General features: G+C 40.7%; 2 protein-coding genes across 2 annotated transcripts; both read left to right on the top strand.

The window, feature by feature from the left end:
* The first annotated feature begins 3,609 nt into the window (after positions 1–3,609).
* LOC115597452 (B2 bradykinin receptor-like) lies at positions 3,610–6,803 on the top strand. The gene is made up of 2 exons (XM_030443362.1): positions 3,610–3,720; positions 5,166–6,803. The coding sequence occupies exons 1-2, from the start codon at positions 3,701–3,703 to the stop codon at positions 6,199–6,201; spliced, it is 1,056 nt and encodes a 351-aa protein (XP_030299222.1). The 5' UTR covers positions 3,610–3,700; the 3' UTR covers positions 6,202–6,803.
* A 1,325-nt stretch (positions 6,804–8,128) lies between these two features.
* LOC115566077 (B2 bradykinin receptor-like) lies at positions 8,129–9,157 on the top strand. Its single transcript, XM_030391816.1, has one exon. It carries the CDS (start codon positions 8,129–8,131, stop codon positions 9,155–9,157), a length of 1,029 nt encoding a protein of 342 aa, XP_030247676.1.
* Positions 9,158–11,520: the final 2,363 nt, after the last annotated feature.

Genomic DNA, 11,520 nt, shown 5'->3' with positions numbered 1-11,520 from the left:
AAAAAGGTGTGTCTTTAACCTTCCCTTAAAAATATCAACAGTCTCTGCAGACCTGAGGTTCTCTGGCAGGCTGTTCCACAAGCGGGGGCCATAGTGGCTAAATGCCGCCTCACCGTGGGTTTTAGTTCTTGGTTTTGGTAGGGATAAAAGGCCAGAGCCGGAGGACCTCAGGGTCCGCGAGGGTTGATATGGTAAAAGCAGGTCAGATAAGTAGGAGGGCGCAATGCCGTTAAGACATTTAAAAACCAGTAAAAGAACCTTAAAATCGATCCTGAAGCGCACGGGGAGCCAATGCAGTGACTCTAAAACTGGTGTAATGTGCTCCCGCCCTCTGGTCCTCGTCAGCACTCGTGCGGCTGAGTTCTGTAATAATTGGAGATTTAGAGTACTCTTTTTGGGAAGACCAGAGAGCAGGGCATTACAATAATCTAAGCGACAGGAAATAAAAGCATGCATTAGCACCTCCGTACTGGCCTGGGAGAGAAACGGGCGGACTCTGGCTATGTTCTTAAGATGATAAAAACCTATTTTTGTCATATTTCTGATATGTGGAATAAAATTCAGCTCAGAATCAAAAATCACGCCCAGATTTTTTACTGATTGTGTTGGTTTAAAATGTTGTAGTTTTGGAAAAAGTTTCTCTCTCTGGCCTTCAGGACCTATAACTAAAACCTCAGTTTTGTCCTGGTTGAGCTGTAGGAAATTCACTGCCATCCATGACTTGATGTCTACAATGCAGTTAAGAAGGGCATCAATTTGATCTGTTTCATCAGGAGACACGGCAATGTACAGTTGTGTATCATCAGCGTAGCTATGGAAGCTGATGCCGTGTCTCCTGATGACATCCCCAAGAGGAAGCATGTAAAGATTAAAAAGAAGTGGACCTAAAATTGACCCTTGGGGAACCCCACATCCAATTTCATGGGTTCCTGAGGAGCATGTATCCATACTTACATAAAAGCATCGATCTGTGAGATAGGAACAAAACCAGTTGAGGACAGTACCAGAGAGGCCGACCAGATGGCTGAGTCTGTTTAATAAAATGTGATGGTCTACTGTATCAAAAGCAGCGCTTAGATCCAGTAGAACCAACACTGTGAGCTTTTTGTTATCTAAATTCCATCTGATGTCATTTAAAATCTTTAAAAGTGCTGTCTCGGTACTGTGGTTTCTCCTAAAACCAGACTGATGTTTCTCTAAGATGTTATTTCTGTTTAAAAAGTCATTAACTTGGTTAAAAACCAGTTTTTCTAAAATTTTACTTAAAAACGGTAAGTTGGATACAGGTCGGTAGTTGTCAAAAACGTTGGGGTCTAAGTTGCTCTTCTTAAGAAGGGGCTTCACCACTGCCATTTTGAAGGCGGTGGGAAAGACACCCATCTGAAGAGAGCAGTTCATGATGTTTAAAAACTGTTCCTCAAAGAATCCATAAAATGATTTTAAGAGTGATGTGGGAATTGGGTCTAAAGGGCAGGTTGTTGGGTTTACTTGGGAGAATACTCGACCAAGTGTCCTTGCATCAACCAGGGCAAAACTCTCCAGTGTTTCCTCAGGCAAGGACAACAGTTCAGATGCGTTAACAGATAAAACTTGATGGGATAAGAGGCAGGATCTGATGTCCTTGATTTTGGTTCTGAAGTGGTCTGCAAAGTTCTCGCAAAGATCGTCTGTGGGTGTCTTAAAAACTTTATTAGCGTTAGAAGCCGTTAAAATATTAAAAGTGGAGAAGAGGAGTCGGGGGTTATTTTTATGGTTGGTGATGAGTTGTGAGAAATGGGAAATTCGTGCCTTTCTGACTGCATTATTGTAGCTTTTGAGTTGTTGACGTAAAATCTCGTAATGAACTGTCAGTTTATTTTTCCTCCATCTTCTCTCTGCACTCCTGCATTTTCTTTTCAGTTCATTGATTTCATTGTTTTTTCTCCACGGGGGTGTAGGTTTTCTTTTTATTGTTTTTGTTAAAAGTGGAGCTACTGAGTCAAGAGTTGAGGTCAGAAAATTCACTGATAAAAGAAGTAGAGTGATGGGGTGGTCTATATACGTTGATGCAGAGAATCGGAGGGCTGCTAAAAGTAAAGGCATGGTGCTCAAATGACATGTAACTGTTAAAAAACACTCCATTTGAGGTTAGGGAGTCGTGGGTAATGGATGCCGTCCCACCCCCTCGTCTACCCTCTCTAGTTGAAAATAAAAAATTAAAATTTGGCGGGGAAGCCTCAGTGAGAACACCGGGTGCGTCAGTGCCAAGCCATGTCTCAGTTAAAAGAAGACAGTCTAACTTATTATCTAAAATCACATCATTCATTAAAAAAGTTCTATTTAAAAGAGAGCGAACATTAAAAAGTGCCATGTTGATGGTGACAGGTGGCTTGTTGACTGGGGATTGTTCTGGGAGTGGTCTGAGGTTATTAACGTTCACAGAATGGGTATGTCGGTGTCTGATGTGCTGATGGAGTGTAATGATTACGGGGATGGGTGAAATGTTGGTGAGACTATGAGGTCCAAGTCCGGTGTTGTGGATACGGTGATCAGAGGTGGAACTGAATGGATAGGAGCAAGGACCTGGGGGACATCAATCAGTGTTGTGCAGAGCAGCTGGTGTGAGTTTGGGAACGTTAGCTTGGTTACTCAGGAGACAGAAGTGACCACATGTCCATATCCTAAGTTGTTGTCTACCTGAAACAAGAGACTGAGACCATAAACTCATTGAGAAACTGTTTAGGTAATAAATCACTTAAAAAGGGGGGGGTCAATTTCTCATAAGCCTCCATATGAAAAATACTACTATATGCAACCACTGGAGTTGCCCCCTTGCTGGCTATTCAAAAGGATACAGGGTTGAGTTATTTCCACATTGGCTATGCTTTTCAGAGCTGGAAGCCTCGTCTATGGATTAGCATGTGAGTCACTCAAACTATGGCAAGTGCAAGCGAAACGCTGGATCTGGAGGACCCGCCTGCGTCCTTTACATAAGTTGTTCGGGAACAATTCAGCCACAGCAGTAACAGAGAGAGAGTTGCTGGCATGACAAAGAAGAAGTGCTCCACTGTTGTGCAATACATTCATGTTTGGGTACCTGTTTAAATATAGCTAACTCCTCCGATTGCACAAGTTTTAATTTTTGTCATTCTCTTATTTTTGGGGAAGTATTTGGTCGGTGTTTCATATAATGTAATATCAACATTTTCAAAATGTTCCTTATTTTCATAATGAAAAAATAGTATAGTAATAGTCGTTGTCAGTAAATGTGAATGTGACCTCAGTCCCCAGCATGCAGATTCAATTTGCCTTTGACACTTGCACTAGTGCTTGTTCAAAATAAGCTAACCAATTGCACATTTAAGCATTTGAGTTTTTTTACTTTAATTGCCAGCTGAAGCGATTGCTTACTGACAACACAAATGTAACTACAACAGAATTTTTCAGCAGCAAAATCAAACATTCCCATATATATTTATCCAATGATTAAACCATCAAGGAGGTGAGGACATGCTGCTTATGATCTTCCTAAGAGGTGGACGAACAGGAGAGAGAGCAGGAACGCATACAGACTGAAGAATGACGTTTTGGCTGACATCACTTTAATTACAGTTTCCTTTAAGAGAGCGAGTCAGAGACAGGCAGAGTGGAGTAAAGGGAGGGCACTGGAGCAGAGTAGCCAGGCATCTGGATCCTTCACATCTGGATATACTCAGGAAGAATGACTCTTCAACCTACAAGGTATAATCTTCATCATATTTATACATTTTGAAATATTTCGCATCGGCATCGATATTTAATCTTTAATTAATCTTTAATGGTCTTAAACATGAAGAATCGACAACGTTTTAAAACGATTTAATGTCGATAATCTTACCTTTTTAATACATATTGACATAAAGTACAGCTCAAACAAACTCTGATCTATTTCTCTGAAGAGGTTTAGGGTTACATGTCAGTGGGCATTTTGTTTAAATTCTGGTTAGATGTTTTGTTATCGTGTACGACGCTGATACAACAAAGGTGGCAGAAAATAGAAGAAAATGTAACATTAGGTTGACTGCAGTGTGTAATATCTGAGCTCAGTCCCATAATAACATACACTTAAGGCCACATATTTTCATAAATGTCAAACTCTTATGTGTGATGCAGATTTCAGCACTTGCTTGTGCAATGATTTTGCCCACTGCTGTGGAAACTGAATTGTCTATGTACTTGAAACAACAAAACAAACTTCACTATGATAGTCTTGTTTCAAGCCTACGCTGCTAACTTGAAGCTTTATTGATTGTGATTGATTCTGAATACATTCAGAAACCTTCCTGTGTGTATTGAGAATCATTAAAAAATAAATTGAAATAATCAGGCGGTGAAAATCCAATTTCTGGATGAGTGAGATGATATCAAACAGCCTCAGGGGAAATAAGGGCGACCAGAGCCAAGCCTGTCGCTCATTATTGTAACATATAGCAAACAGTGTAGGTCATGACTCAGCCACAGGTACAACAGAAATACTTTACGATTTATGTGTGAAAGCTGGGCTGGTTTGCAATTCAGTAATTGCAGAGTGGATTTAGAGAATTAAAAAACGCTGCTCTGTTTCATGATTGGGTGTGTGTATGGTGCTCAAAGTGCAAAGCTGATCAGCTGTTTGTAGTGTTTCAATTACGACTGTAATCGTTGAGTCATGTGGTTAGGGCTGCTGATTTTATTTTAGTGCAGTACAAACATCACTGCTCAAAAGTGGTACTTATGCTCCTGGGGGAACATAAGGATCAAGTCAGGGTTTGACCCTACAATAAATGTTTCCATTATGTCTTATTTTGTTTGGTATTTTATATAATACAAGTAAATAATCATTAACAAAAAAATAAAAATGCCAGTCATGAAATGAAATGAAATTTTCTGCTAGGAGTTAGATCAGAGGGTAGATGTACGAATATTTTCTCTTTATGCTAAGTTAGACAGTGGGTTATTTGTTAATATTTAACAGAATAAGCTTGTTCTGGGGTTGTAATTTCAGCTGCACAGATGCTACTGCTATTGAATAATAATAGATCCCCCCTGAAATCACCTCCTGTCTGCACAGTTATGAGAGTGGCATTAATATTGTCATCTAACTAAGGAAATATAAAATTGTCTCTGTGATGACAGTGTTTAACTGTCTTTGCTTATGTTCCCCACAGCCATCCCGGCTTCAGCACCACATCTTCCTATGGAGACCAAAACAGTACCAATATCACCAACTGTCCTGATACGGACGCCTGGGAGTGGTTCTACACCAGCCAGCCCGTGTATATCATGGTCATCACTGTGCTGGGAATCGTGTTTAATGTGTTTGTCCTGATGGTTTTCATACTCCACAAGAAGGCCTGCACTGTGGCTGAGATATACTTGAGCAACCTGGCTGGTGCTGACCTCGTCCTGTTGTCCTGTTTGCCTTTCTGGGCTGTCAACATCTCCAATGGTTTCAACTGGCCTTTCGGTCAGTTCCTGTGCAAAGTCGTCAACCTGGGCATCAAGATGAACTCCTACTGCAGCATTTACTTCTTAGTTCTGGTTAGCATTGATCGCTTTGTTGCACTGGTCCATACAATGTCCTATGGTAGAATGCGTAGGCCAAAATATGCCAAACTGGGCTGCCTGCTGGTGTGGGGTTTCGGCTTGCTCATGGGTGTCCCGACACTCATCTTCAGGAAAGTGCAACATTTCCCTGAGTATGGTGTACATGCATGCTTCCTGGATTACCCAAGTCGCACTCTAGAGCTGGTCTGTAATGGGATGTTGATCATTTTGAGTTTTATCATCCCCATTTCTATCATCTCATTCTGCACTGTCAAGATTATTCAAGCTTTGAAGGTCCAGTCAATAGAAAAGTCCAATGCTGAGAAAACGGAGCACAAGGCCACCAATCTGGTGCTGGCGGTCCTCCTGGCGTTCCTCATCTGCTGGGTGCCATTCCACCTGATCACCATACTAGACGTGCTGCTCATGGCTGAGGTTCTTGGAGGGTGTCACCTCGAGAACGCCCTAGACATCTGCAACCAGATCTTCACCTACTTAGCCTTCTTTAACAGCGTTCTCAACCCCATCCTCTACGTCATTGTTGGAAAGAACTTCAGGAAAAAAGTTCGGGAAGTCTTCCACAATTGGAGTTATAAGAAAACAGCGTCCTCAGACTCTACGCGGTCAAACCTGTCCACGCTGAAGACTTCTGTATAAATTATTGCTTTCAGAGTGCTCCCGTCAGCGATGGACGTTGCAGAAAGTTGAGTCATCTGGACAGTCACTTCATTGTCTTGCGCCAATGTCAGTGATTTCTATGAATCATGATTATTTTCAAAGTGGATTGTGAAGTAGTGAGACCAAATTACCTTTTCATTGGAAAACATCTTTAATGAGTCATCCTCTAAAATCGGTAATTTTAGTTTTAATTGTTTTTAGGAAATGGAATTATCTGTGGCTCGGCCATAGAAAGCTTGAATGTATGTTCCCTCCTGGAGAAGGTGTTGGGGATTGCCAACAAATCTGTTAGTGTTTAAATGCAATATGTCACTTACCATGAGATGGAAAAGCTTACCGCTCACAACTGTTTACTCAGATTAATAACAGCTCCATCACATGCAATAAACTATAGCTGTCCTTTTGCTACAAACATTGGCAAGCGTCAGTATCTTGAATGTACAAGCGGTGTTATCTAAATCAGCCTGGTTGCTGCAAAGAAATTTATGTAGATACAGTTTTTCATATTCTGTCTTGTATTGCAGATTGTAAATAGTACCAGTATTCTCTGTTCATAACTGTCAAATAAAACATATATTGTTTCATGGTTGCCTTATTGAATTTTTATAGTGCGTTTACATTTTAAGTTGAGCAAAAAACCCACAATGTGCCAGAGGCCCAACAACTGCTTGCTAAGTGTTTTCTGGTGTTTCTGACTCATTGTCTGCAGAGTTAAAAACAGGATTCTGTGAAAGAGTTTCCAGTGGTGACACACAAACATGCTCCCTTTCTGCTTGCTGTACGGACACCAGCCGTCTGAATTTACATTTCTACCCACACCACCATTTAATTGCCAAATGTTGACTCGTTGTGGGCTGTGGTCAGGGGTACACCCCTCGCTGTCCGTGAAATGAAGGCATGTCGTGCCAAACAGGAAACCGTTGTTAGGAGTCAGGCTTCACCACCATTGCCAGGGATGGAAATTCTTGTGGAACAAAAAACATGCAGGCAGACAAAGTTACTTCAAAGGGGAAACATGTATGCCAAAAACACAGTTTGACCTCGTTTCATATACTTTTGTCTGCACTTCAGGATTATGGTATCAGATCACAGTTCACCAAACTGTAATAAAATCGAAGGCGTCTCTATCCGTCTCTCCTTTAGTCTACCGACCTGACCGTTCATCAGATTGACTTCTCACTCTGCAGGTGCATTTTTACCAACTTAAGAAGTGCAGTATCGAGTGTGAAGTTGTTTTGGTGTTTCCTGAGAAAGCTGGTAGGAGTTATAACGGAGGCCAAGGAATCAGCCAGTTCAGAACAGGCATGTTTTGAACAGGCACTGCACTATGTCCTTCATCTAGAATAATAGAATTCTCCTTTTCTTCTGCATTTTAAGGTCAAATGCAAATTAAGATCCTCTCTCAGTTTATTCTAGAGCATGCCTCCTTGTAAATCAGGCAAACAACTGAAGCTTAGAGGGTTAGTCTAAAAATGCCTTTTTCTAAAAAACAGTGATATTTAGCTGCAGTGTCATCTTAGCTTGTATTTCGTTAAAAAGTGGGCAGACTTCTAACTGTAGTTTGACTTGAATAAATAAATTATCATTGTGTGCATGGATTTATACTGTATGTGTTTACTAAATTTGCAGGTATGAATGTGTGACTCGGGATCTTTTCATTTACATATATGCTGCATGTTGCTACGATGCCTCTCTTTGAAGACGGCATGTGTGTGCTCTGACTGATAACCACTATTATCCACTCTCCATTAAATCTATTTTCCTTCACACTCAAATTCAGGAACTTAAATCCTGACATGATGTAGCAACACCCGTGTTGACACAGTTAAAAGGTTTTACTGGTATATGTAGTAAAATCCCCGTCACTGTGCAGCAGCTCTCACCGTGATCAGCAGGTGGGTTACTCATGGAGCGTACTGAGAGACCTGAGCTTGTCTGCAACCACACTGATGCATGGGATTGGGTTTACACCATGCAGCCTGCCTACATGTCCATCATCTGTTTTCTTGGAGTGATCGGAAACTCCTTCGTGCTTTGTGTGTTCTGCCTCCAGAAGCGGCGCAGCTCTGTGGCCGATATCTACCTGAGCAACCTGGCGGCGGCCGATCTCCTCATGGTTTCTTGCCTGCCGTTCTGGGTCGCAACCATCGTCAACAAGTTCCACTGGAGGTTTGGGGAGCCCATGTGCCAGCTTATCAACATTGTCATTGGGATGAATTACTATTGCAGTGTGCTGTTCCTTACGCTTGTGAGCATGGACAGATACTTGGCTCTAACTAGACCTCTAACCCAGGGGAGGGAGAGACGGGCCTTCTGGGCACGTGGGATTTGCTTGGGTATCTGGATTGCTGGGGTCTTGCTCAGCTTCCCTGCCATCCTCTTCCGCTCCGTCAAGTTCTTCCCTCATCTGGGAATCGACGCATGCTACATAGCGTACCCCCATGAAGGCTGGAGACTGCGCTACAACATGACTGTCAATATAGTAGGCTTCCTTATCCCTGTTCCTATTGTATCCTTTTGTAGTTACCACATCACTAAAGTCATTCAGAGCAGCCAGAAGCTGAGAAAAGGCAGCAGAGGCAGTGTGGAAAGAAAGGCTGCACACCTTGTTCTTGTTGTTCTGGCTGTGTTTATTCTCTGCTGGCTGCCATACCAGATTCTAGTCTTCTTGGACACCCTGGATCATTATCAGGTCGTTTCTGGATGTGCATGGGTGTACATGTTGGACATTGGCAACCAGTTGGCTACTTACCTCGGCTATAGTAACAGCTCATTGAATCCTTTCCTGTATGTGATTGTGGGGAAGCACTTCAAGCAAAGGGCGAGGGAAGTGTTTATATTTGTGCTGTGCAGGAGGAAACGGCAAGAGGGGAAGTCCAGTCATTCCAATGCCAATCTCACCTCAACTAAACAAACCGAGAGTACTAAAATCTAAATCTATCCACCCATTTAAAGGAAAAGTTTATACATTCTGAAAAAAAAGATAGTTGACAGTTGAGTCTCATTCCCAGGCTGTCAAATATTGATGTTTCAGGTTGGTATTCGCCCCGAAACTCTGACCCAAAGGGTTTTGGCTACATTTTGATGACTGAGACTGAGACTTAGCAATACATTTTCTTTGTCAAGAAGTGCCTACCCTACATTTTTAAAGGTCAAGTGTGTAGGAGATTGGCATAAATGGCACATGATATCCATAAATATGTTTCAGACCACAGGTCAACGTGAAAGCAGCTTATTACAGCCTATATTTACATTTATTGTTAGACAGCAACCTTTGGTGGCTTCCATCATTATTACAGCAGCAGAGTAGGAGGTCAGGTGACAGAGTAAAAAGTCAAGCTAATCTGTCCATGAACACAAGACTTTCACCAAGCAGACCACTGTCCATGTCGTTTTTGAAACCAAAAATCTATCCTGTAATATTTCACCTCAGTAACATTAACTCAGTATAAGGCTGCATGAAATCATTAAAGTTGCGTTCGTACATATGTTGCATACAGAACTACTCATTTTAACTCAAACCACAATGTTTTCCTAAACCTAGCCAAGAAGTTGCCTAAGCCTTAACTAAACTGTAACAGCACAACAGTAGGTCTAGTGCTTTTGGATGCTAGTTTACTGCAGGTCAAGTCATTTTGGCTCTCCAGAGGGCCTTTCGCATTTTTAAATTTTTTTTTTAATCATTTGCATTTCTCACCTGGTCCACAATTAATGTTTTTTGTATGGACTTTAAATCATACAATGACTCATCAACCTGTTGCCACTACAAGGAATACTTCAACATTTGGGGAAATACACTCATTCGCTGTCCTGCCAGGAGTTAGATAAGAAAACGATACAGTTCTCATTTTTGAAAACTACAACCATGTCAGTTGGCTTACCTTAGAATAAAGTGGAAGAAACACCAAAGCCAACTAACTTCTTATTAAGTGTTCAGACATGAGAGTGGTATAAATCCTCTAACTCTCTACAAGAAGTCTAAAAAGCAATCTGTTATGACGCAAAACAATTTCAGATTTATTTATTTTTTTGGACTGATATTTCTGAGTAGTTCATTTTGTCCATCTTATGTAAAAACATTCAACTTAAACCAAAAAAGTGAAATATTTCTTGTGAAATTAAGCAGCTCCACAGTTTTTTTTTTAAGATGAATTATCTCCGGAACTGCTTGCGCTATAATGTTTACCATTATAATGTGTTGTGTTTGTGAATCTTGTTTGTGATACTATCAAGCTGTTCCACTTCTGTATCTTTTGCCAATCAAAGCCAGGTTTGGTTTAATACAGCTAAAATTTGGTGCCGTTTCCAGGTGTTGTCTCAGGCTGTGATTTATATGTTTATAGCAGCTATCAGGAAGCTGAGTTATTATTTTGACACTGGGGGTTTGTTTTCCTTAAAGATGTGTTGCAACCAAAACCAGCTCTTATTCCAACAGATGGAACATTAGAAAAATATTTGAGGAAATCAATCATTGTGTATTAGCCTGCCACTGTAGTACAACAGAATAGAAATTTGATTGATCACCATTAATAAAGAATTAAATGTTTTTTGAGTTTAATCAACGATGAATATGTGTTTTTGTCTTCAATAAAGTATCACCTGCAACTATTGGAAGGATGGAGTGTCTTTGTGTTGATAAGAAAGTCGTATTATCCTAAATGACAATGGGCAACATGTCCTTTTAGAAGGTTTTAATTCTCTCCATGATTCACTTTCTGGTGTTTTTAATTGTGACCATAAAAGGGATGCATCATCCTTAATCATACTCATTTTCAGATAACTTCCTGCTGCATACTGACAAAAAAATGCTGTTTATATTTTGTATCATACCCAATTTCAGTGTTTTTTGGTTTAAAGCCATATCAGCTTCATTGCCATCTCAGTATTACACATGAACAAAAATTCATCGGAATAGGGATGAATCAGTTTTTATTACTTTTTTAGTAAAATATTTTGAAATTATTAGAAGAAGATCAGCAAAGTGGTAACAAATTGATTAATTTCCGGTATCAAAACACTTCGGTGAGCAATCATTTGACTTTTCAAGAACTGAATTTATACTTCCTTTTAAATGTATCATTAGTAATCTTTCTTTATCTTTTCAGTGGTGGTGCTGTCAGAGTCACGCAGTTTTATCTTCGCTCCTCCACATTTGGTCCACTGCGGTTTCAGCTCCTCTCCAACCCAATTTTGACTCTTTGATAAACACATTGATATATTGAGGTGCTCGGCCAAGGGTGGAGAAGAATGCAACTCTATATACAAAATGTTCATAGCAGATCTCCCGTCTCCTCTGCT

Source organism: Sparus aurata, chromosome 16 (assembly GCF_900880675.1).
Source record: "Sparus aurata chromosome 16, fSpaAur1.1, whole genome shotgun sequence".
NCBI classification, from domain to species: Eukaryota; Metazoa; Chordata; class Actinopteri; order Spariformes; family Sparidae; genus Sparus; species Sparus aurata.
This window is presented reverse-complemented; position numbering and strand designations above follow the sequence as displayed.